The sequence below is a fragment of the Zalophus californianus genome, chromosome 10 (genome assembly GCF_009762305.2).
Source record: "Zalophus californianus isolate mZalCal1 chromosome 10, mZalCal1.pri.v2, whole genome shotgun sequence".
Classification (NCBI taxonomy): domain Eukaryota; kingdom Metazoa; phylum Chordata; class Mammalia; order Carnivora; family Otariidae; genus Zalophus; species Zalophus californianus.
The window spans coordinates 112,950,687-112,974,614 of NC_045604.1; the positions used below are offsets into that span (position 1 = coordinate 112,950,687).

At 66.3% G+C, this 23,928-nt stretch overlaps 1 protein-coding gene across 3 annotated transcripts in view; it reads left to right on the top strand.

The window, feature by feature from the left end:
• The window catches only part of INTS1 (integrator complex subunit 1), a 30,041-nt gene extending 6,620 nt beyond the window's left edge, over positions 1-23,421 (top strand). Inside the window, exons 11-47 of one of the 3 annotated variants that reach the window (XM_027613306.2) lie at positions 149-257; positions 849-969; positions 1,273-1,350; positions 2,160-2,317; positions 2,862-2,958; positions 5,012-5,103; positions 5,267-5,327; positions 6,515-6,712; positions 6,961-7,090; positions 7,401-7,580; positions 7,676-7,825; positions 8,209-8,388; positions 8,474-8,578; positions 9,556-9,723; positions 9,802-9,913; positions 10,941-11,102; positions 11,755-11,901; positions 12,288-12,386; positions 12,618-12,742; positions 13,671-13,925; positions 14,444-14,603; positions 14,898-15,038; positions 15,409-15,580; positions 15,658-15,781; positions 16,489-16,619; positions 17,112-17,199; positions 17,294-17,520; positions 17,605-17,728; positions 18,949-19,082; positions 19,502-19,694; positions 20,204-20,331; positions 20,629-20,741; positions 21,197-21,310; positions 22,253-22,323; positions 22,642-22,733; positions 22,840-22,949; positions 23,100-23,421. In XM_027613306.2, coding sequence (XP_027469107.2) covers positions 149-257; positions 849-969; positions 1,273-1,350; positions 2,160-2,317; positions 2,862-2,958; positions 5,012-5,103; positions 5,267-5,327; positions 6,515-6,712; positions 6,961-7,090; positions 7,401-7,580; positions 7,676-7,825; positions 8,209-8,388; positions 8,474-8,578; positions 9,556-9,723; positions 9,802-9,913; positions 10,941-11,102; positions 11,755-11,901; positions 12,288-12,386; positions 12,618-12,742; positions 13,671-13,925; positions 14,444-14,603; positions 14,898-15,038; positions 15,409-15,580; positions 15,658-15,781; positions 16,489-16,619; positions 17,112-17,199; positions 17,294-17,520; positions 17,605-17,728; positions 18,949-19,082; positions 19,502-19,694; positions 20,204-20,331; positions 20,629-20,741; positions 21,197-21,310; positions 22,253-22,323; positions 22,642-22,733; positions 22,840-22,949; positions 23,100-23,215 — 4,965 coding nt within the window. In that variant the 3' untranslated portion in view covers positions 23,216-23,421. Of the gene's footprint in view, positions 1-148; positions 258-848; positions 970-1,272; positions 1,351-2,159; positions 2,318-2,861; positions 2,959-5,011; positions 5,104-5,266; positions 5,328-6,514; positions 6,713-6,960; positions 7,091-7,400; positions 7,581-7,675; positions 7,826-8,208; positions 8,389-8,473; positions 8,579-9,555; positions 9,724-9,801; positions 9,914-10,940; positions 11,103-11,754; positions 11,902-12,287; positions 12,387-12,617; positions 12,743-13,670; positions 13,926-14,443; positions 14,604-14,897; positions 15,039-15,408; positions 15,581-15,657; positions 15,782-16,488; positions 16,620-17,111; positions 17,200-17,293; positions 17,521-17,604; positions 17,729-18,948; positions 19,083-19,501; positions 19,695-20,203; positions 20,332-20,542; positions 20,742-21,196; positions 21,311-21,919; positions 22,104-22,252; positions 22,324-22,641; positions 22,734-22,839; positions 22,950-23,099 lie in introns of those variants that run through there. The other 2 variants (XR_003523322.2, XR_003523323.2) reach the window with 2 other exon arrangements.
• Positions 23,422-23,928: the final 507 nt, after the last annotated feature.

Here is a 23,928-nt window from a genome sequence, read left to right on the forward strand (position 1 = left end):
AGACCTCCTCCCGTGGGCCACCTCCAGCCACGGTGCTCCCTGGGCGTCCTCCAGGGCCGGCTGCTTGTGGGCTGGGGGCCTGAGCTGGGCCTCGGGGGTGCAGGCCCCTGCCCCACACGAACCTGGCTGTGCGGGGCTGTGGTTGCAGGAGCGGTTTGTGGTGCACATCACGGACGTGCTGGCCGTGGCCATGATGCTGGGCATCACCGCCCAGGTGAAGGAGGCTGGCACCGCCTGGGACAAAGGAGAAAAGAAGAGTAAAGACCCGGGACAAACCCAACAACCACCCAGCTCCAGGGCAGGGGTGGGGGGCATTCCCAAGGCTGCTGGCCATCCCCTGGGGGACCTGCCCGGGACATTCAGGGAGCTTCTGGAAGTTGCCGTTGCCTGTTCTCTGGGCCCAGGGCCTGCTGGCTGCTTCGGTCATCTGCCCACTGGGGGCCGTTTCGGGCTCATAGTCCCGCCTCCGAGGGCAGGAGGGCAGGAGGGCAGGGTGGGTGGGTCTTTCCGCTGCTTCGCCTCATCACGAAGCCTGCCGGGAGTCTGGCTACAGAGGCCTCTCAAGTGCCTTAACGAAGTCACGAAAAACTTAAGAAATGAAATCATTTGGAATTTGGGGATTTCGTTTAGGATCTCCCCAACCCACAGGAGGCTTATGCAGTTCCCTGAGCCTTCCTCCAGTTGCGTCGGTGTCCGTCTGTGTGTCCCTCCCGTAGCCCATAGGAGGCGCAGAGATGGATGCTTAGAGCGCCCTGTGATGCCCAAGTCCCTGTCCCTGCACCCACCTTGGCACCTGACCCTGGGAGGCTGCCGTGCAGGCCCACCATAACCCTGCGTGTCCTTTTCAGACCTCGAGGTGCTGCGGTCCTTCCAGAACCAGATTGCCGCAATCCAGCGGGATGCCGTGTGGTGGCTGCACACTGTTGTTCCCTCCATCAGCAAGCTCGCCCCCAAGGACTACGTGCACTGGTACGAGCCCGGTCTGCTCTGCTTCTACAGCAGCGCTTCCCTGTGCTCCGCCCACGGGAGCCTGCCCTGCCAGGTGTGGGAACCCGCTGGGCCCCGGCCTCTCAGCCAGAGATGTGCCCCGAGCCAGGGGACCCGGGATCATCTCTGGGGTCCGGTGTGCCAGCCTTGTGGGGGTTGCAGGAGGCTCCAGGAGACTCCCCGGGAGCCCCTGCCGGAGTGTGCAGCTTCTGCACCTGTGGGACCTAGTGGGATGGGGAGAGCCCCCCGGGCACCCGCACCGACAGCCCCTCCCCCCCCCCACAGCCTGCACAAGGTGCTCTTCACCGAGCAGCCGGAGACCTACTACAAGTGGGACAACTGGCCCCCCGAGAGTGACCGCAAGTAAGCGTGCCTGCCGCGTGCGCGGGGGCGGTGTAGGGTCTGCTCCCGTGAGCACCACGGACACCACGGCTCCCCCAGGCACACCTGCCGCGTGCGCGGGGGCGGTGTAGGGTCTGCTCCCGTGAGCACCACGGGCACCACGGCTCCCCCAGGCACACCTGCCGCGTGCGCGGGGGGGTGTAGGGTCTGCTCCCGTGAGCACCACGGACCCCAGGGCTCCCCCAGGCATGCCCCCACCTCTGTCTGTCCTTCCTGATCGCCATCCCTGTGCCCTCCCTCGCCCCTCCCCCCGTCTTCGTGTGCGGTACCTGCTGTGTCCCTGCACTGCTGTCCACTCCCGGGGCTTCAGCCGGCCCGTGCCCACGGGACCCTCAAACTCACTGTTCCCTCTGTGCCTGCAGGCAGCCACACGCACGCGACCTTCCTCCCCGGGTCAGTCTTGTGGCCCTGCCTCCCGAGCGTTCTCGAGTGGCTCCCAGCTGTCTTCACCTTTGGGTCCCTGGTGCCCAGTCCGGCTTGCGGGGCTCCTACCCTCCCGTGCTCTCTGCCCCTCCTTGTGTTGCGGTTTCAGAGGTTGTGGCCGGTGGCCGGTGTGTCTGCCCCTGGGGGTCACGCACCTTCTCGCATTCTTCCCTGGCATGGCCAGGCCTCATCCACGGAGGCCTCAGGAGCAAGAGAGCATGGGAGCGGGATGGCTGCCCTCCTCCCTGTCCCGTCGAGACTCGGAGCTGGGGCTTCTCCCGCACCGGGGGTGGGGAGGGCACGTGCAGCCCCCCATCGAGCCCAGCCTCTAACTGCTCTGCCCGCAGTTTCTTCCTCCGCCTCTGCTCGGAGGTGCCCATCCTGGAGGACACACTGATGCGCATCCTGGTCATTGGGCTGTCCCGGGAGCTCCCTCTGGGCCCCGCAGATGCCATGGAGCTCGCCGACCACCTGGTGAAACGAGCTGCGGCCGTACAGGCAGATGGTGAGGGTCCCTCCAGACTTTGTCCGGGCAACCCCCCGTAATGGCCTCCCCCAGCTGGGCTCCGCTGCCCTTACCCCTGCAGATGCCCTCCGGGCGCCTGCGTGCGTGCCCTCGGGCTGCTCTGGTGGGTCTGCTCCGTCCTGCAGCCCCTGCTCGCTGGACCGAACTGGTCTCTGGAATTGGGGATGGGGCAGGAGGTGCGCATCTTTGGCGGTGATTCTGGAGCTCGCCTTGGGGTTTGCGCACGTTCTCCGTGTGATGCACCGTGGCAGGTGCTATGTCTGCCCCCTCTAAAGGGCCGCTCTGGCAGTCCTGAGGACGGCACTCACGCCAAGGTAGCGACTCATCTCTGGCCGCTGCTGGGCCAGCGTCTGCGCCCCCGCCCTGCTCGGGCCTCCCGTGTCCGTCCCCCCATGCCCCTCAGCTGGTGGAGAGCGAGGCCCCATCTGCCTGCCGTCCTTCCACATCCCGAACCCTGTGCCTCGGGGCCCCCTGGCGCATGTGAACGGGCTTCTGGAAGCTCCGTGTGGCTCTCGGGTTTCAGATGTGGAAGTGCTGAAGGTGGAGAGGATCCAGCTGATCGACGCGGTCCTGAACCTGTGCACCTACCACCACCCGGAGAACATCCAGCTCCCTCCTGGGTAAGGCGCCTTGCCTTCTTACACCCATTCCCTCCACGTGGCTTGCCGGCTGCGGTGCCCTGTGCTGGGCGCAGATGCCTGTGAGGCTGGACGTGGCGGGGGGGGTTACAGGGTTAACTGAGGCACTGCCGACCTCCTCAGAGCAGTGCCCGCCGCGCCCTCACCACGCCCGTGTCTCCTGCGCTCACCGTCCTGGCGGGTGTGTGGAGATGTCGCGCTGTGGCCCCCACGGGCACCTCTCTGAGCACCGACGGCGCTGTTCAGCCACGTGTCTGTCTTGTCAGGAGAGATGTCTGTCCCAGTTCTTTGAGCCTTCTTAAATTGGGTGGTGTGGATTTTTGTTGCTGGGTTTTGGGAGTTCTTTACATATTCTGGGTCTAGACCCCGAACAGGTTGTGATTTGCACGTGTTTTTCATGTCTTGCGGCTTGTCATCCCTGGCTCTTGATCACGCCCTCTGAGCCTTTGAGAGACAAATGCTTTAGTTCCTGGAAAGTCCGCCTCCTCTGGCTTCCTCCCGTTTCTTGTCCTCCTGTGTCATTTCTAAAGAACTACTGCCTCATCCGAGATCGTGAAGAGGTACTTCTGCGTTTTACAGTTTCAGCTCTGGAACTTAGGCCTTTGATCCCCCGAGCTAGTTTTGTGGGTGGAGGGAGAAGCTGGGTCCAGGTTCACTCTGCTGCAGGTGGATGAGCCGTTGCCCCAGCGCTGTTTGCTGACCGCGCACGCGTGGTTGTCTGGGGCCCTCGGCTCTGTTCCATGCGGGGATGCACTGACGACGTGGCCCCGTGGGCCACTCTGCTGCTGCGTGGCTCTGGTGGCCGACCCGGGGCCATGGAGCTCTCTCATGTATTCTCCTAAGCACTTGAGAGTTTTAGCTCGTGAGGTCCGACTTCATTCTCCTTCACGTGGCCGTGGGCCCAGCACTGGGCGTTGAAGGCTGTTCCCTGTTCCCTCTCCCGTTGAAGGTTTTGTCACCCTGGTCGGTGATCAGGTGACGATGATGTGTGGGTTTTCTTCTGGGCTCTCAGTTCTGTCTGTTGGTCTGTGTGTCTGCCCCACGTCCGTACCACTGTCTTCATGCCTGTGGGTGGTGCTGAGTTCCGTAATTGGGAAGTAGCAGTCTTCCAGCTTTGTTCTTCAAGACTGTTTTGCGTTTCCACATGAATTTTTGGGTCAGCTTCTGGAGAATTTTTAGAGAAAAGCCCCGTGGACTTTTGATGGGTATCGCTCCACAGATGAGTTTGGGGAGTGTGGCCATGGTCACAATATTAAGGCTCTGGTTTCCATTCGTTTAGGTCTTTTGTTTCTTTCAACATCGTCCCGTAACTTCTCGTGGGTTAGCCTCACGCGTTCTGTGTTACGTTTGTACCCAAGTATCTTTTTCTTTCTGCTGCTATTTTTCGTGCCCAGGATCCGCTTCGTTGCCCGTTGCCTTCGTTGCCCTTTTGGGTTGTTAGTGCGTGCTCTGCTTCCCGACCTGCTCTCTCTCACGTGGCAGCCCGTTTGCTCATCTCTCCAAGTTGGCTTCTCAGATCTCCTTTGTTCTTTGCAACAGCAGTGTTCTGTTTCATCCTCTGGAATGTCCCATCACCTGAAAGAAATGCGCTTTAACCATAAGTGCGTCATAAACGTGATTTTTAAAATCATGGTGGCAGTGGTACATTTTGGGCGGGTGGATAGAGGGCTGTTTCTGGCTTTCTGAGGGAGAGAATAAAAGGAACACAGGTTTCACGTCGTGACCGCCCTCGTTCCCACTTTGTAGACGGCAGGCCCGGGTCAGCCGGCTCAGGGACCTGGGTGGCGAGTCCCAGTGCTGGGCTCTGGGCAGCGTAGCGGTGCCCACAGTGCCCTTCCTGGGGACGCCGATGTTGCTGGACGACCAGATCCGGGGGTTGTGGAGGCCCAGGTGTCCACATTTCGATCTTTGAAGTAGTCCCCTCGCTGGTCCATCACCAAATCGTCTCTGGGCCATTCCACCTGATCAGGACTCATTCCCGTCACTGCCTCGCACCCCCGAGGCCGAGCCACGCCCTAGTGTCCTTGCATTTCAGGTACCAGCCTCCGAACCTGGCCATCTCCACCCTCTACTGGAAGGCGTGGCCCCTCCTGCTGGTGGTCGCAGCGTTCAACCCCGAGAATATCGGTGCGCCTCCCCCGGACGGCTCGCGGTCATCTGTGCCGCGTGCTGCTCTTACATCCGATCGGGGCATCTTGCTTATTGGGACCCAGAGTGGAGCCTGGCCAGGGACTGGGCGGGGCGGGAGTTCTGTGTTCTGGCCGCCACCTACTGTCTCCTTGCTCCCTAGGCCTGGCTGCCTGGGAGGAGTACCCCACGCTGAAGATGCTCATGGAAATGGTGATGACCAAGTAAGTGAGCACACGTACTGCTGGGAGCAGGGCCCCCGAGGGCAGGCGCCGTCCGTGGACGCTGGGGATCAGAGTAGACCCAGAGCCCCCAACTCGCTCCGAAGCATCTCCTGCCGCGTAGCCACCCGGGGTTCGCTTTCTCGTAGTGAGAGAGAAGACCCAGCCCAGTGCGGCTGGGTCTGCCGCATGTTAACGCCCTCTCCTGCGGGTGAGGACGGAGTGGGATTGAGGTGGGGTCGTGGGGGCAGGTCAGCGGACGCGGCGGGTGGCACTTGAGTGAGGGGGTGTGGCCGGGTGGAGCTGCAGAGACGAGGCACTGGGCGGACTGAGTGCAAACGTGGACGCGGCCTGGGGTCCATGAGGGGGGCACCGTGCTATGCGGTGGGCATGGGTGCCCGACACCTGGGCTGGGTGACTGCACCCTGATGTCCACCACGCATGTTCCTGAGGAGCCGAGCCAGTGGCCAGTGTGTGTGTGACGCGCTCCCTGCCAGTCGTCGGAGTGGGAGCTGGGTCCATCTGCCAGCACGTTCCCGAGGGACAGCGAGGGTGACCACGCAGAAAGCCGTGGTTGAGATGGAGCAGGGCCCGAGGCCGTGGCACGCGCATACGCATGTGTGTGCCTGTGAGGCGGTGCTGGGCGGGAACTGGCCGTGTGTCTGCACGGGCGTGTGTGAGGCGAAGCTGGAGCCACAGCTGCTCCCATCGGACCCGTGGCTGATGCAGTGGGCTGGCGTTGGGGCCCGGAGGATGGGTCTGACCCAAGTGGCCATGAGCGGTGGTGGGTTCGCTCTCCGAGCCCGTGACAGCTGGGTGGCTTGGCGGAGCAGCTGGTCTGCTTGCGGATGCCCTATGGGCCGGGACACCTGCCTGTTGCAAGGGGCTTCTGGCCCAGGGAGCGCTGGGTGAGCAGGCGTCCAGGATTCTGGTGCCCACTGGGCCTGACTCTGGAGGTGGCTAGTGCGCTGTCTTGTGGAGGGAGAGCGGCTTGCTGGGCACGGGGGCTTCCTCCCAGGGCCCCGACCTGGCAGCACTGCTGATGGCCCAGCCAGGTCCCCTGGAGGGCTTGGCGGCTGACGCTGTGCACGGGGCTTTAGTTGTGACCCTCCTGGACCCCGTGCACTGCTGTCTGGTGGCCGCACGCCTCAGATGGGCACGAAAGCACATTCCTCCTGTTCGGTCCCCAGCAACTACTCGTACCCGCCGTGCACCCTGACAGACGAGGAGACCCGGACAGAGATGATTAATCGGGAGCTGCAGACCTCCCAGCGGGAAAAGCAGGAGATCCTGGCGTTCGAGGGGCATCTGGCGGCGGCTTCCACCAAGCAGACCATCACCGAGAGTAGCAGCCTTCTCCTGTCCCAGCTCACCAGCCTGGACCCTCAGTATGTTCTGCCCACGTCCCGGGGCCAAGCCTGAGTGGGCAGTGGCAGGGTGGGGGGCGAGGCCCCTGGGACTCTCCGCGGAGCTGGGTGCGCTCAGCAACCGGGGAGGCAGAGGGACTGCCGGGCCTTTGTGGGGGGCTGCCTCAGGTGGGACACAGGCAGTCCCCCTGCCGTCACCTGCTGCTGTTACCCGGGGACTCTGTGCACATGTGGTTTCCTAACACGCTTGTGTCCTTTGGGACCTTCAGAGGACCCCCTCGGAGGCCTCCCCCTCACATCCTGGACCAAGTGAAAGGCCTCAACCAGTCCCTGCGTCTCGGGCATCTGCTGTGCCGGAGCCGAAGCCCCGATTTTCTCCTCAACATTATCCAGAGGCAGGCCAGTTCCCGGCGGCTCCAGGGGCTGGGGGGTCGGGGGCCTGGCAGAGGCGTCTGCGGGGGGTGAGGGGGCAGGGGCCTGGCCGAGGCGTCCACAGGCTCTGGCCTTAAGTGAGACCGTGGCCAGGAGAGGGTACCCCGCGACACAGGGCCACTGAGGACAGGCTCCTTGGCTGTAGCCAACTGTCAGCAGGCGAGTGGTGGCCCTGACCTGTTGCCGCGGGAGCATGGGGTGGCGGGCGGACGGGTCGCGGCAGGGGACGTGGCAGGTTCCCGCTGGGAGGGGCTGAATGTGCGTGTCGCCGGCCCAGGCCTCCTCGCAGTCCATGCCCTGGCTGGCCGACCTGGTGCAGTCGAGCGAGGGCTCCCTGGACGTGCTGCCCGTGCAGTGCCTGTGCGAGTTCCTGCTGCACGACGCGGCCGACGACGCCACCTCCGGGGAGGAGGAGGAGGAGGGCGAGAGCAAAGAGCAGAAGGCCAAGAAGCGGCAGGTTGGTGTCCTCGCCGCCCGCCCCAGGCCCACTGGGGTGCCGTGTCCTCGCCCCCCCCGCCCCCGGCCCACCGGGGGTCTCCCTCGCCCCTGCAGAGGCAGCAGAAGCAGCGGCAGCTGCTGGGCCGCTTGCAGGACCTGTTGCTGGGCCCCAAGGCCGACGAGCAGACCACGTGCGAGGTGCTGGACTACTTCCTGCGGCGCCTCGGCTCCTCCCAGGTGGCCTCCAGGGTGCTGGCCATGAAGGTGAGGCCCGTTTGTCCCCCCGCGCCCTCGCCCCCCGGCACAGGCCTCTCTCGTACCTCACGCAGGCACGTATTCCCCTGCGCTCTTTCCAGCTGGTTCCGGGGGCTGAAGGGGTGGCGGGGGTGCTGTCTGGGAGAGCCAGACCCCGAGAGGGACTCGGCGGCCTCGTAACCGGTCTTGCCCGGTCCTCTGTGGTGCTGGGCGACTTGAAACCGGCTCACGCTCCCTCTGTGTCGCGTCGGCTCAAGTATCTGTGACAGGTCGCGGTGTCCTCGTTGGCTGGGCAGCGCCCATCTTCCCGGGGCTGTGAGCCCACGTGCCTGTCCCCTGAGACCCCCGTGGGGGCTCGGGCCGAGACGCGGCACGGGAATGTCTGCCTGCAGGGCCTGTCCCTGGTGCTGTCGGAGGGCAGCGTGCGGGATGGGGAGGAGAAGGAGCCCCCGATGGAGGAGGACCCGGGGGACCCAGAGGCGCTGCGCGGCTACCAGTGGCTGCTGCGGGACCTGCCCCGGCTGCCTCTGTTCGACAGCGTCCGGCCCACCACCGCCCTGGCGCTGCAGCAGGTGGGGCACTGCAGACGGCTCGGGTGGTGCGGGGGGGAGGGGGCACTGGCCTGCAGGTAGAGCTCACATGGCCCTCTGTGCCCAGGCTATCCACATGGAGACCGACCCGCAGACCGTCAGCGCCTACCTGGTGTACCTGTCCCAGCACACACCTGTGGAGGAGCAGGGCCAGCACAGTGACCTGGCACTGGTGAGGGGGCGGGGCTGGGCAGGGCCGGCAGGGCAGCCCCTTGGGCTGGGGGCTGGGGGCTGGGGCTGCATGTGCCCCCGCTCACTCCCCTGGGACCTTCTGCCCACAATCAGTGTCAAGGGCGCCAGGGTCCAGCCGTGCTTGGTGTGGGCGTAGCCGTTGGGGTCACCGAGGCCTGGCCGGCTTTGTCGCCATCTTTGGGTGATGGTGCCTGGGCTGTGAGGTGGAGTGTGGCCACCCCTGGGCCCGCTGTCTCAGGGTGGGGAGGGTGGGGAGCCGGGCCAACCCCGGTGTGTGCTGGCAGGTCTCCAGGTGGCCGTTATTCAGGGTGGGCGGTGGGGCCCCGGGCGTGGCCGCTTCCTCCTCACCGGCCCTCCTGGTCAGCTTTCTTGTGGCCCTGCTGTCCTGTCTGCGCGTTCTGGCCCTGACCTCACGCGGCTCCTGTGGGCCCTGGGCTTTGTGGGATGCAGGCAGCTAGAGGCCCCTGGAGGTGGTGTTCTTTCTGCATGTGGGTTTCTTGCTGGGGGGGCTTGATGGGAACGACAGCCCAGGCCTTGACGCCTCGCCTGAGTCTGCTCTGGCGGCCAGCTTGGGGACGGCCCGTGGCCCGTGTGCCCAGCACTATAGCTGCGGGTTTCAGGTCAGTACACGTGTGGCTATGGGCTTTTCTCTTTGGGTCTTGAGGAGGGCGAGCTCCTGTTGCTCACGGGCCCAGGTGGGTGTCCCCCCGCCTTCAGGGCGTCTGTGTCACTTCTCGCCCTGCCATGCCCAGCCTGCTTGGTGGTCTGCATCCCCGTGTGTGCACAAGGGCCCCCCCTCCGTTGTCGGCGCTCCCACCACGCGCCGCTGGGTCTCGGTGACCCTGGCCGTGGCCACGTGAGCTCACATGATGCGGCCTCGTGGTGGGCTGCTGCTGGCTGTCGGCCTGGCGCGGGCCGGCAGGGGAGGCCCTCTGACGGCGTGCTCACTGCCCCCAGGACGTGGCCCGGCTGGTCGTGGAGCGCTCCACCATCATGTCCCACCTGTTCTCGAAGCACTCCTGCAGCGCGGAGTCGGACGCCGTGCTCGTCGCTCTGCTCTCTATTTTCTCTCGCTACGTGAGGCGCATGCGCAAGAGCAAGGAGGGGGAGGAGGTGTACAGCTGGGTGAGTCTGGCGGCCTCTGCCCGGGTCGGGCCCCCGGCACCCTGGCACAGCCCAGCCACCCTCCTCCTTCCCGTGCAGTCGGAGTCCCAGGACCAGGTCTTCCTTCGCTGGACCAGCGGGGAGACGGCCACCATGCACATTCTGGTGGTCCACGCCATGGTCATCCTCCTGACACTGGGGCCACCCCGTGGTGAGTGGCCTGTGGGTGCGCGAGGGGCAGTCCCGGGGTCCGTGCCCACAGTCTGTGTTCACACTGCGTGAGCTCCAGCTCCCCGGGGGTGGGGGGCCGGGGGGGAGCCCACAGAGCGGGAAGAACGCCTGCGCCCACCCGCGGTTTGAGCAGGTCCCCGCAGGGTGGCGGCGGGATCCTTTCCCCGCCTGTCCTCGAGAGGGCGTGGTGGGAGAGATCTCGGGAGCTGTGGAGCTCCTCAGGTTGACAAGCCTGCGGTCTCCAGCACCTCCGCGCTGCCCTGGCCCGCAGTGGATGGCGTCAGGAGCCGATGCCTCGCTGCGTCGGCTTCTCTTGGCGCTGCCAGTCGAGCCGGTGAAACTCTTGGTCTCTGGAGGTAGAAGTGTAGGTGGGGCTGCCTGCTGAGCAGCCCCCAAGCCCCAGAGCTGTGAGCCCCAGCTCCTCTGCACGGGCGCTCCACTTGCTGGCCGTGAGCTGTGTCCCTCTGGGTGGCTGCGCCCTCTCCGGCCCGGCAGCCTTCCCTCCAGCCCTTCCTGGCTGGCCGCCCCGTGGTCTGCCGCGTCCTCGTGTCTGCGAGGGGAAGGCGGGGCCCCTCGCTGGGATAGGTGCCGTGGGGGCGCCGCTGGGGAGGAAGAGGGTGTTCCCCCTCAGAAGGATGGGCGTTCACAAGCCCCGGGCGATGAGGGGAGGCTGGCCTCGCCTCAGCCCTGGGCAGTCTCCGGAGCTCGGGAACAGGACGGGAGCTAGTTCAGCTGAGCCTGGGGACAGTGCTGGCCCGTGTCAGTCCCCCGAGGCGGACTGGCCAGCTTCTGAGTACCCGTGTGCCCTCCGCTGGAATCGTGGGGTCAGATAGCTCACAGGTTTCCTCTCCTGTTCCCACGAAGCTTCCGTTGGCCTTACACAGTAAGGAGATGCGGTCTTCCAGCCTTGGCTCTCGGTCCCTCGCGGGGCCGGGAGCTTCTCACTGTAGGGGTTGGGGTCGCCTCGTTGAGCTGTCCTGCCGCTTACCACACTGTCTGTCCCGAAGCTGGTGACGGCGAGTTCCAGGCTTTGCTGGATATCTGGTTTCCGGAGAAGCAGCCTCTGCCCACGGCCTTCCTAGTGGACACGTCCGAGGAGGCGCTGCTGCTGCCCGACTGGCTGAAGCTGCGCATGATCCGCTCGGAAGTCCCTCGTCTGGTAGACGCCGGTACGGGGCTGGGCCGGACTCACGCCTCCCGATGAGCTGGGCGTTCCCACCATGGCACGTGGGAGAGGACGGCTCGGCAGCCTTGTAGGCTCCAGGGCGTCTGTCCTCCAGCAGGTGCTCTTGGGGCCCTCGCTGCGCCCAGTGCTGTGCTGGGCTTTGGGGCGAGCACCACGCTGCACTGCCCCTGCCCACCGACCCCTCACAGTCAGGCGGGAGCCGAGGGGCCCTACGGGAGCGAGCGGTACCAGAGGACAGAGTTTCGAGGGGAGAGGGAGGGGCCGGGTCCTCTGTGCTGGTCCTGGAAGGATGGAGTGGGAGCAGGGTGGCCTGCCTGAGGAGGAGCACTGTTCCCACGGTGGCCAGTGTGGTGTCCGGTCGGGTAGCACCTGGGCAGGTGCACGGCAGCCTGGGAGGCAGTTTGGTGCACGGTGGGGTTAGTTCGGGGGAGGGCACACTCTAAGGAGCTGGACTCCTTGTAAGCCATAGGGAGCTAGCGATGATTCTGGGGGAGCTCGGGGCGAGAGGGAAGGAGCAGCCTCAGGGAGTGGGGTGGGGGAGCTGGCTATGAGCCAAGCAGCGATGGTGAGCCTGCTGGGGCAGGGAGGGGCCCGGGGCCCTGAGCGAGGGGTGACCGAGTGAGCGTCACTCTCAGCCCTGCAGGACCTGGAGCCCCAGCAGCTGCTGCTCTTTGTGCAGTCCTTTGGCATCCCCGTGTCCAGCATGAGCAAACTCCTCCAGTACCTGGACCAGGCGGTAGCCCATGACCCCCAGACCCTGGAGCAGAACATTATGGACAAGAGTAAGACGCGGGGTCCTCACGTCCTCTGCAGACCCCGACCGAGTGCCTCGGGCCCAGCACGAGCAACAGGGATGGTCTGGGGGCAGGGGCACTGAGGGCGGGCACCCCGGCAGGATGTCAAGCCTGGAGCGCTCAGGAGAGGCCGGGCTGCCCTGTCCCAGCGCGTCCCCAGCATCCGTATGCGCTCTGGGGTTTGAGGATGAAGGAGCCACAGGGGTGTGCTCAGCACGACCTGGTCCTTTGCTAAAAGATCCTGTAGTTCAGCTTGTGAAACTCTGTGCTGGGGTGTTCCGGGGGCTGTGTTCCCAGCACAGATTTCTGTGGGGGTGGGGAGGCTCTCGCTCCTTCGGGGCTCGGGTGTTTAACCGCTGGCTGCTGGCTCGCAGATTACATGGCTCACCTGGTTGAAGTTCAGCACGAGAGAGGAGCGTCTGGAGGCCAGACCTTCCATTCCTTGCTCACGGCCTCCCTGCCCCCACGGCGAGGTACTGGCCCGTCCCCCGGCCTCACAGCTCAGCCCACGGCACCGTGGGGCCTCCCCAGGCCCGGGGCACACAGTCATCACCGGCCAGCATCCGGCTTCCTGTGTAAAGGCCCTGCTCCTTGTGGACCCCAGCAGGCCTGAGTGAGGGTGGGGGTGCTTGGGGGGTGCCGTCCCCCGCTGGAAGCTGGCCAGGAAGAGTTATCAGCTGAGGCCTCTTCCCCTTTCTCTGCAGACAGCGCAGAGGTGCCCAAACCCAAAAGCAGCCCGGAGCAGCCTTCGGGCCAGGGCCGGACCCGGGCTGTGACCCAGGTGCGGGAGCTTGCCCCCGAGGACGACCTGGCCAGCATGCTCCTGCAGGTATTGACGTGGCTGCCTGGAACAGTCTCTCCAGAAGTGGGGTGCCGGGCCCAGACGGGGAGGGGCTTCACCCTGGAACTCCACATCCACATAGGGGGTTGCTCTGGAGCGAGTGGCCCGGCCAGGGCAGGGCGACCGCAGATGAGCTGCTTAACCTGCCGCGTGCCTCGCTGCGCTCACCCGGAACGGCGGCTGTAACAGAGCCCCTGCAGCTGGGCTGTCCACTGTGTTCCTCTCCGAGGGCAGTGCCCGCAGGCGCCAGGCCTCTGTGGGACTGGCCCAGTTGGCACAAGCCGTCGGCCGCAAGCAGAGTCCTGACTTGCTCTGCCGACGAGGGTGCTGCTCCCGCTAGAGCGGACGGTCCCTGACCTTCAGCCTGTCCGGAGTTGTGCGTTTAGAACAGTCGTATGAGTGCTCGCTCCCGTGCTTCCACCTCTCGACGCGCGTGCTCACGTGCAGCCCGCAGTCCGGGGTCCTCCATGTGGGTGCTCACCTCCTCACCCGGTGACGTTCGCTGCCGAGCGCATGTCTCTCCCTGCTCTTGCACCTGCACGCTCGCTTTCTCTCGAGTGGGTTTTTTCTGGAGCCCCAGGGCCATGCTTGGGAGGGGCCCTGCCCTTACCCTCCAGCTGCAGTCTGTGCGCACCCTCTGGGGTTGGGGTCCTGCTCCGGAGGGGCCGACATTTGCAGGGCGGTGGGCTTGCCTGCAGTCTCACCCAAGTGGGGCTTCCCGTGCAGGCCCCCGTCAGGAGTCCTGGGCACCCACTCTGTGCCTCCTTGGGGCATCCGGCAGGGATAGGGGGCTGCCGGCGGCACCCTGGCACAGTCTGGCCAACCAAGCGTAAGCAGTCGTGGTGCGAGCGCCGGGCGCAGTGGGCCCACCTCTGCCGAGCACGCCCTCCTGACGCTGCCCTTTACTCTGCTGCAGATCTTCCCGCTGAGCCCAGGCCCGCGGTGGCAGAGCTCCAGCGCCCGCCCTGCTGCCCTCGCGCTGCAGCAGGCCTTGGGCCAGGAGCTGGCCCGCGTCCGTCAGGGGAGCCCCGAGGTGACAGGCGTCACTGTGCGCCTCCTGCAGGCCATCGCCACCCTGCTCAACTCCCCGCATAGTGGGGCCCTGGTGATGTCCATGCACCGGAGCCACTTCCTCGCCTGCCCTCTGATGCGCCAGCTGTGCCAGTACCAGGTGGGTGCGTGCGTGGCAGAGCCCGGGGTCCGCGGGGGGCCACGCAGGGGGGGCCGCTGCGCGTCTTCCAGGGCCTCACGTCCACCCACGGCCGTCCCGGGCTCCGCCAAGCATCCTAGCTCTGTCCGTCTGTGGGCCTTGGTGTGTGGCGTCTCAGGGACGGAGGAAACAGGCCCCTATGGAGCTGGGTGCGGAGACCCCACCTTTGTTTACTGCAGCTTTCCAGTGAACAGGAGGTGGCACTGGGGATCGCTCCCAGCCCACGCGTGCGCCGCGGACTTTGTAGTTTTGCCGTATCTGCTTCTCTGTGAACGTGTGAACCTGTCGATGTTTGTGTCTGTGTGTGTACGTGGGGTGTCTTCTTTCCGAGCTGCACGACGGTGGGTCCTTGATAGCCGTGGGGTTTGAAAGGATCCGTCCGAGGCCCTGGCGCACCCGGGCAGCGCGATGGCCAGAGACTCTGTGCTGGCCCCGCCCTGGTCCCGACGCCTGTGCTGAGCTGCGGGTCATCCCCACAGCGCTGTGTGCCCCAGGACACTGGCTTCTCGTCACTCTTCCTCAAAGTGCTCATGCAGACGCTACAGTGGCTGGACGGCCCCGCTGGGGAGGGGGGGCCCCTGCAGGCCCAGCTCAAGCTGTTCGCCGCCCAGTACTCAGCACGCCACAGGATCAGCGACGGTGAGGGCCGGCCGACTCCTGGGGAGTAGGCCCGCTGGCTTGCTGCCACTCCCCCAGCGGCAGTGGGGAGGGGGCGATAGCCTCGTTATTACAGGGGTGTCAGCCCTTGGGCTCTGTGGGCCCTGGAGGGGCATCGGTGTGGACGTGGCCGAGGGTTGGAAAGCTAGGGTTTTGGGGAGCAAAGGAGGATCCCTGGTGGGAAGTGCGTGAGGCCTGGGGGCTCCCGGCACAGGGCAGGCCACAGGAGTGGGGACAGAGGGCTGTCCCCTGGCTTACACACATGCTTCCCTGCAGTGCGGAGCGGGCTCCTGCGCCTAGCCGAGGCCCTGGCATTCCGAGGGGACTTAGAGGTGGTCAGCTCCACCGTCCGGGCTGTGGTCACCACCCTCAAGTCAGGGGAGAAGTGTGGCGTGGAGCCCGAGCTTGTCGGCAAAGGTACCTCAGGGCCGGGCACTGTGAGGACCCCCCAGCTTGGCTGCAGAGCGCAGAGGTCTGTCTCCCAGGTGCCCCCAAAATGGGGCCTGTGGAGAGGCGTGGCAGTCAGCCAGGAAGGCCCCACCCCCAGCAACGTAGCCCTGGCCTGGGCTCTGCTGTTGGGGTTTTGTGCGTGTGCGGTGAGCCCAGCCCGGGGGTAGACTGAGGCCGAGCCACAGCTCACCACTGGCCGCCCTGGCCTGGGCACACAGGGGCATTGCTGGCCTTGGGGGGCCCAGGGGCTGTCTGTCCTGGAGTCTGGTGGTTTGGGGCCTGCCTGCCTGCCTGTCCCCCGCGCTGCAGTGACGTGGAGCACGCTGTTTCCCCGCAGTCCTCCAGGGTCTGATTGAGGTGGGGTCCCCTCACCTGGAGGAGCTGCTGGCTGCGCTCTTGGCCCCTGCCCCCACGTCCCCAACCTTGCGGCCCGTCACCGTGGTGAGCTCCCTGCTGCTGCAGGAGAAGGAGCCCCCGGCCCCAGGGGAGCCGGAAGCCGACGGCTGCAGGTAAGCTGGCGGGGCCGCGGCCAGTCTGGGAGCGGCCCTGGCTGGCCGTTCCTGAGCCCTCCCTGCTTTCCCTGCAGCCTGGAGGCCGTACAGCTGGGACCCTGCTCGGGGCTGCTTGTCGACTGGCTGGAGATGCTAGACCCCGAGGTGGTCAGCAGCTGCCCTGACCTGCAGCAGAGGCTGCTCTTCTCCCGGAGCAAGGTGGGCTGTGCTCCCCTCCGAGGACCGATGGCCAGCACTAACCTGGGGTGGTGGATGCTGCAGTCCCGCGGCAGCCCTTGCCTGGACAGTCTCTTTGTGTTGGTTTCGGCAGAAGCCCGGGCCCGACTCTCACTGGCCCGGAGGGGTGTCTTGTCCCCAGTGACCAGTCACTGCAGCGGCCGGATCTGGTTGCTCGGGCAGGCGGGGAGGAGGGGGACCAGCACTTTGCGACCCAGGGTCTCCTGCAGGGACGAGAGGCACCGTGGAGAGTGGAGACTGGCACCCCGCTGGGGATGGGTTCCCCCGAGGAGCCTGTGGGGCCCTGTGGGGAGGGACTGGGCGTCTCAGAGACCCCCGATCACCTTCCAGTGTCCCCAGGTCTCCCAAGGTGCTTCCCATGGCCGGTGGCCTTTGGACAAGACTCGGGGGGTTCTGGGAGCAGGAGTTGGGGATTTGGGTTTGTCGGTCATCTTTGTTCGCGTGCACTTGCTGTCTCCGAGGAGCTGGTTCGGGTTAGCACACGCTGCATCTAATCTACAGCGCGCCCCAGCTGGGCCCCCACGTGGTCCAGGGGCTGCCAGGGCTGCCTTCCAGGCAGGAGCTCTGGGTCTTTCTGGAAACATCCCTCTCCCTCTGTTTTCCAGTGGCTCGAGGCTAGGTGGCCAATCAGCATAGCAGGGACCATCCCCAGTGTTCTTCCTCCCCAGGGCAAAGGTCATCCCGGCCCTCAGGTGCCATCTTTCCGACCCTACCTGCTGGCCCTCCTCACTCACCAGTCCAGCTGGTCCACGCTGCACCAGTGTATCCGCATCCTGCTGGGCAAGAACCGGGAGCAGAGGTGAGCACCCCTCCCCGCACCCTGCCAGGCGGTTGGCGGCAGCATCGAGGGGCCCTCTGGGCATCTGACCCAGCGTTCCTCTCCCTGGCGCCCTGGGAGGGATTCCTGCAGTGGCTGTCACCACCGTGGGGATACAGACCCCCCTGGTCCAAGTGAGCCTGCTCTGGGCAACCACCAGGGCGGACGGCCCACTCCTCGATGGCGTCTGTGGCTCTTGTCCACGCTGAATGCAGGGGAGTCGAATGCCCCCTCTGTGTGGCCAGCAGGCCCGGAGGGTGAGCGGGGCCAGTGTTGGTTTTGCTGATGTGAGGTGGGGACGCCAGGCGGAGCGGGGCAGCGCAGCCCACGTTCTCAAACAGCTGACCTGGGCCGCTCCTAGAGAGCTGATGGGGTAGTGGTGTCTGTGGCCTGAACCTGGCGTCACCGCGGTTTGTCCTACGCTTTATTCTCATCCCGCCTGGAAACTGAGGCAAAGCTCCCCCGTCCTTGCAGGTTTGACCCTTCAGCCTCTCTGGACTTCCTCTGGGCCTGCATCCACGTTCCACGGATCTGGCAGGGAAGGGACCAGCGCACCCCTCAGGCAGGTGTTGGGGCACAGCGCCCTGCAGGGTGGGGTGCGGCGTGCGTGGGCCCGGTCGGCCCGCCCTGGCGCTGACTGTCGGTGCTGGTTGCAGAAGCGGCGGGAGGAGTTGGTGCTGCGGGTCCAGGCGGCAGAGCTCATCGGCCTGGTAGAGCTGATCCTGGCGGAGGCGGAGGCCAGGAGCCAGGACGGGGACGCCGCCGCCTGCAGCCTCCTCCAGGCCCGGCTGCCCTTGCTGCTCAGCTGCTGCCGTGGACACGACGAGAGCGTCAGGAAGGTGACGGCGCACCTGACAGGCTGCATGCAGCAGTGGGGCGACAGGTGAGACTCCCCCCTCACCCGCGGGCCCCAGGCCGCCGCCCGCGGGAGCCGTCCATCCAGCAGCCCCGACCCCATGTCTTGCAGCGTGCTGGGCAGGCGCTGCCGGGACCTGCTGGTGCAGCTCTACCTGCAGTGGCCGGAGCTGCGGGTGCCCGTGCCTGAGGCCCTGCTGCACAGTGGAGGTGCCACGGGCAGCAGTACCTGCAAGGTGAGCAGCAGGTGGGGGCGGCCCTGACGAGAGGGTGCTTGCCACCACCCCCGCCCTTTACTCCTGGGGTGCAAGCCCAAACCAGGTCCTGGAGAAACGCAGTTCCTCAGCTGTGAGAACCAAAAAGAACACACGAGCGGTGCTGGCGCGTCTGGGCGGCCGTCCTCCTCGGCGCCGGGGGACAGAGCGCGCCTCGCCCCCGTCTGTCGCGCCTCCTGGAGGGCCCTGAAGCGGTCTTTTCTCCTTCGAGCAGCCCCTCGGCTGTGGAGCGGAGCAGAGGGGCCGGCCGCCTGCACCCCCGGTTCTCCTTCGTAAGGCGCTGTGGACGCACAGCCTGTTGCCCGGTGGCGGGCATCTGACCCAGTGTCCCCCTGGGCTTGTCCCTCACGCGTCCGTCAGCCCGGGGCGTCCCCGCGCACCCCCCCGCCCCTCCCAGGCGAGCACCCCGGAGCTTGGGCTGCGGGAACATTCTGTCTGGGCAGTAGTGGCACGTGGGCCTCGCCGGCCATCTTCTGCTCAGCGTGGTCCCGAGGCCCGGCTGGGCTGTGGGGTGTCGCACCGTGCGGCCCCACCAGCCTGCTTCCCGCCCCCTGGCGGTGGGCCCCGGGGCCGTCAGACTGTGCAGCCGCGTGCTCGTGCACAGGTCTGCATGGCATCTGCCCTCCCTGCCCTTGGGCGCATCCAGAGAGCGTGCGCAAGGGAGGGTGTGCACGCGCCTGATGGGCCTTGCGCACCCACTTCTGAGGTCAGGCCTCGAGTAGCATGTGCTACTTTTTCAGTACAATGTCGGGAAGTAGTATTTTTTCATGACCACGTTGCCTTGTGTTTTTTTACGCATATCGTTTTGCACAGTTGAGGTCACACTTCGTACACCACGTCGGTTTCACATGTGAATCCACGTAGTGATCTGGCGTTCAGTGAGAGCGTTTGTCAGGTGTAGGGGCTGACTTCCAGTACCGTCTGTGCGGTTGTCTGGGGGCTTTGGCTTTGGCCTGTTTGACGTGCACCCAGAAAGCACCGGGCCCGGGGTGGGGGTGGGGGCGACAGCTTTCTCTGGTCACCCCGTGGCCATGCCAGGTCTTCAGGGAACCTGGGGCGCCCTGCCCCCACTGAGCCCTGTCGGGGGCCCTCCCACGGTGGGCTCGGCCCCGTGTGGGGCAGGCATGTGAGACGCCAGGGCTGTGGGCGGTCCCTGGCCCTCACTGCCCCCATCCCCTCAGCTGGACGGCCTCATCCACCGCTTCATCACCCTCCTCGCGGACACCAGCGACTCCCGGTCGTCGGAGAACAGAGTGGCCGACGCTAACATGGCCTGCCGGAAGCTGGCTGTGGCCCACCCCATCCTGCTGCTCAGGTACGGGCGCCCCAGCCGGCCCTTCCCACCCCAAGCCCAGCAGGCCCTCCGGTGGTTCCTCACGTCCTGCTGGCTCTCAGGTGCTTGTTCAAGAGCGGGGTCTGCGTCTAATAAAAGCTGTGGTGTGGACTGCAGGGCACAGTTCTGGCTGTTGGCTTCTTCCTGACGGAGCCAGAGCTGGGCCCAGGGAGAGCCCTGGAGGGTGGGTCAGGAGAAACACCACCTCGTAGACCCAACACCGGGTGGGACGGACAGGGTGGCCGGGCCGCAGGTGGACATGTCTGCGAGCCCTAGGCCGCGTGGGGAGGCCGGGATGTGCCTGTGTGTCTCGTGTCCCCGAGCGTGGGTTTCCTGTGGGGCCTGGCAGGGGTGCTGGATCTCTGGGGTAGCGGACCATGAGCGCTCTCCGTTGTCCCCAGGCACCTGCCCATGATCGCTGCGCTCCTTCACGGCCGCACCCACCTCAACTTCCAGGAGTTCCGGCAGCAGAACCACCTGACCTTCTTCCTGCACGTGCTGGGGGTCCTGGAGCTGCTGCAGCCTCAGGTGTTCCAGAACGAGCACCAGGGGGCGCTGTGGGACTGTCTGCGCTCCTTCGTCCGCCTGCTGCTGGTGCGTCCGCCTCCGTCTGCCGGGGCAGTGGGGACGGTCCCCAGGCCTGTGTGCCCCTGTCCCTCCTCTGCCCGCAGTCACCCCCTGAGGCCCCTGCCACTCCTGCCCCCTTCAGCTCCCCGGCCCGGTCCCGACCTGGCTCCGGGGGCGCCTGCATCAAGGGCCAGCCAGGCCGCCTATCCAGTGGCTTCTGCCACCCGCCCTGGGGACCAGCTCCCCGCTTGTCATGTGCCCGGGGAAGGCCCGTGTTCTTCGGGGGGCCGTCTGGGAGCCACCACTGGGCTCAGTGCTGCCTTCCCCCCGGCCAACTGCTGTTGCACTTTGTCATGCTTGTTAGACACCTGCCGGGCCGCACTGGCGGCTCACGAACGGCAAGGCCCGTTTGAACACAGGGCCCAGCGGCCAGCAGATGGCATTGCTGGCCTCCGCGGTCCGTCCTGAGACCCGGGCAAGTGTGGTGGGCAGGGCGGGGGCGCTCCGGCTGTGAACGTACGGCTTCCGCTTTGCAGAGCTACAGGAAGTCTTCCCGCCACCTGGCGCCCTTCATCCACAAGTTCGTGCACTTCACCCACAAGTACGTGACCTGCAACGCCCCGGCGGCCGTGTCCTTCCTGCAGAAACACGCGGATGCGCTGCAGTGAGTGTGTGTGTGTATGTGTGCACACGTGTCCGGCCCGCACAGGCTCCATCTGGCGAGGGTCCAGCCGCAGGGCTGCAGGGAGGCACGTCCATGCTCGGGTCAGGGGCTCCCGAGGTGGGGGTGCCTGCAGTGCCCGAGCCCAGGGTGGTGGGGGCTCGGGCCGCGGGGCTGCATCTGTGCAACGCTGTTCTGAACACGCTTCCCAAAGCTCTGGCCTCCTCCCCCGCCCGCCTGCCTCCCCGCCCTGCCTGCCGTCTGCGGTGTCTTCCTCACGGAGAACCTGTGCTCCCCCAGCGACCTGTCCTTCGACAGCAGTGATCTGGTGATGCTCAAGTCCCTCCTTGCAGGGCTGAGCCTTCCCAGCAGGGATGGTAGAGCTGACCGGGGCCTGGACGAGGAGGGCGACGGTGAGTGGGACCCATGGGGCTTCCGCCGGGAAGGGGCTGCAGGCCTGGCAGCCCCCGGGGCCATCCCGGTGTCCCTGTGGCGTGTCCGGGCCACAGCAGGGCTGGCGCTGCTCCTGCCGTGAGGTCACGCTCAGCGAGGCGGGGGAGAGGCTCAGGGGGAAGAGTGCTCTCTCCCAGGCAGGTCCCAGCGGGCTCATGGTTCCTGCACATTTGTTGAGTGCCCACTGTGTCCCAGGCATCGTGCTCAGGCCTGGGGCAGTGGCCGCATCTTCTGGACTCGTGGGGTTCTGGGGGCTGCTTGGCAGGGATGGCCCTTGCTTACAGGCGGTTTCTGGACCCTGGGTGTTGGGTGCTGGCCGGCCGCTCCCCCGCCTCCCCCTCCCCAGCGGAGCTCCTGCAGGCCCTGGGCGGGTGGTGCTGTCTCCTGTCTGACAGCACTGACTTCTGGCTTCCAGATGAGAACTCGGCTGGTTCCCTGCCCCTGGTCAGTGTCTCCCTGTTCACGCCCCTGACGGCAGCAGAAATGGCTCCCTACATGAAGAGGCTTTCCCGGGGCCAGACTGTTGAGGGTGAGCTTGGGAGCCTGGCTCCTGCCGGCCAGAAGACAGCAGGGTCCCTGCCAGGTTGCAGGAGGAGCAGGGCTGTCTCTTCATGGTCGGGGGGCAGAGAAGGCCTTAGGGGGAAGATGCAGGGGCTCAAGGCAGGCTACTCTGCTGGTGGTCTCACTGGGCAGCAGGCTGCAGACAGCAGGAGATCGGGGAACCCGGGGGCCGAGGGGCACCTGCAGAAGGGAAGCCTGACCACCGGCTGGTAGGGGGAGGGCCCGCAGTGTGCAGGAGAACAGAGGGCAGGGCCGCTGCATGAATATGGGCTGTTGGGCGCACCGTAGTGCTGGCGGCCCCCAGAAGTGGGCGTGTGCTTAGGGGTCAGTGTCTCTATGCAGAGAGGAGCACCGGGAGCCGGGTGCTGCCTGGCAGGAGGAGTGGCTCCGGGAGGCCAGGGACAGGCAGCTGGGCAAGGTGGTTCCAGCACAGGTCGCTGGCCTCCCCAGACCTGCCAGACAAGGGTCTGGGGGGCCTGCACCTCTGAAAGCCTCCCGGTCAACCAGCAACTATTTGGGGTTGCTGGCCTGGTGGGACTGGGAAGCCAGCCCAAATCCCGGTGCTTTTCATCCTGAGGTGCTGGGGACTCCTGGGCTTACCCAGCATTCAAGTGGCGTGGAAGTTTCCGGAGGGCACTGGCACCAGCATTCTGATGGGCCACACTGCAGCCGGAGCACCGGGGTCCCGCTGCTGTGGAGCCTGTGCAGAGGCGAGACCGGGTCCCTGGGGAGCCTCGCTCTGCCCCTGCCTGGCAGGCGGGGTGAGGACCGGTGCGGCCTGGGGGTCCTGCCACAGCACAGGCTCTGGAGCTTGCCCCCTCCTGCCTCTGGGTTGCTTGGGGACAGAGGGGTCTGGCCGTGAGTCCAGCAGCTGTGACGTGGCCCTCACTTGCCCCTCTGCCTGTCTTAGACGTGCTGGAAGTTCTGAGCGACATAGACGAGATGTCTCGGCGGAGACCTGAGATCCTGGGTTTTTTCTCGGTGAGCGAGCTGGGGGTCAGGGGAGCCCTCAGCCTTCTGGTAGGAAGCGTGCTGGGCTGGGGGGACGGGGCACCCCCCGTCTGGACCTGGCCTTGCCCCGGGTGCTCACAGTTGAGCCGGGAGCCCACCCCTGCTCTGGGCTGGAGCCTGCGGACCACCAGTGCTTCCAGCCCCAGGTCCTGAGGCCGTGGCGGTGGGGGTGGGGCGTGGGGAGCGGGGTCCCCTGCCGACTCTCTGCTGTTGCTGTCGGGAGGCCTGGGGGCTGAGGGGCTGAGCTCCTGACAGGAGGGGAGCCCCGGTAACACCCCCACCCCGCAGACCAGCCTGCAGCGGCTGATGAGCTCTGCTGAGGAACCCTGCCGCAACCTGGCCTTCGGCCTGGCCCTGCGCTCCATCCAGAACAACCCCAGGTGAGCCCAGCGTCCCCACTGTGGACCCCGGCCCTGTCCCGGCCCTGCCTGCTGAGAGCCCAGCCGTGGCGCTCCAGGGTGCCCACCTGAGTGTGCGCCTTCTCAGCTTTGCAGCGGACTTCTTGCCCACGTTCATGTGCTGCCTGGGCAGCCGGGACTTCGAGGTGGTACAGACGGCCCTCAGGAACCTGCCCGAGTACACCCTCCTCTGCCAAGGTGAGCCCCAGCCTGTCCCGCCCAGGGTGCCCAGTGCCCCTGAGGCCTTCGCTCCCCAAGGCCTGGCTCTCAGGGGTGCCCAGACGCCTTGCTTCCTCCGGGAGCCACCTGCTCATCGGGGCCCGGACGTGTCCATCCCGTGTCATACAGAGCACGCGGCGGTGTTGCTGCACCGGGCCTTCCTGGTGGGCGTGTACGGGCAGATGGACACCAGCGTCCAGATCTCCGAGGCCCTGAGGATCCTGCACATGGAAGCGGTGATGTGAGCCAGCCTGGCAGCCTCCCTCCACTGGCCTCCTGCTGGTCTCCTCTGGGGCGAGGAGGGCTCTGAGCCGCCGCAGCAGTGCCCACGGCCCGTGGCTCCCTGCCTGCACAATGACGGGAGCAGACGCTGACGTCCCTGCGAGCCACGGCAAGGGGCTGGTTGAAATGAAACGTTCTGAATTCCCCGAGTGCTGGCTGCCTGGTGTTCACCTCCCTCGAGTCGCCTGGGGATTGGGCAGGGCCCGGGAGGGGGAGCCCGTCTGCTGGCCCGGCCCGGCCCTCAGCCCCTGCTCCCTGCTGTCGCGCTGGTCCCCTCTCTGCTCCCACTCTCTGCCGGCCAGGAGAGGGAGGTGACAGCCCCTGGGCACCTGGGTTGGGCAGGGCTTGCTGGGGGGCTCCCGCAGACCCAACTCCCGCCCCACCCCAGAAGGGGCCACAGGCCCAGAACCCTTGGCTGTGGGCAGCCGTGCAGAAGCCGGCTGAACCGCGCCCTAACCCTAGAGGGTCGTACCCACAAGAGGGGGGCACCCCAGTGAAGCTGCAGTGCTGGGGTGGGGGCCCTGCCTGAGAATTTGGCCTGGGGGCATGGGGCGGGGGGGAGGGGGACAGTACCCCATGAGGTCGGCCCCTCCCACGGAGCCCCAGGGCCCCCCTCCGCGTTAGCGCCTCACCCCCCACCCCGCCGCGCTCCCAGCAGCCCCGGTGTTGCCCCACC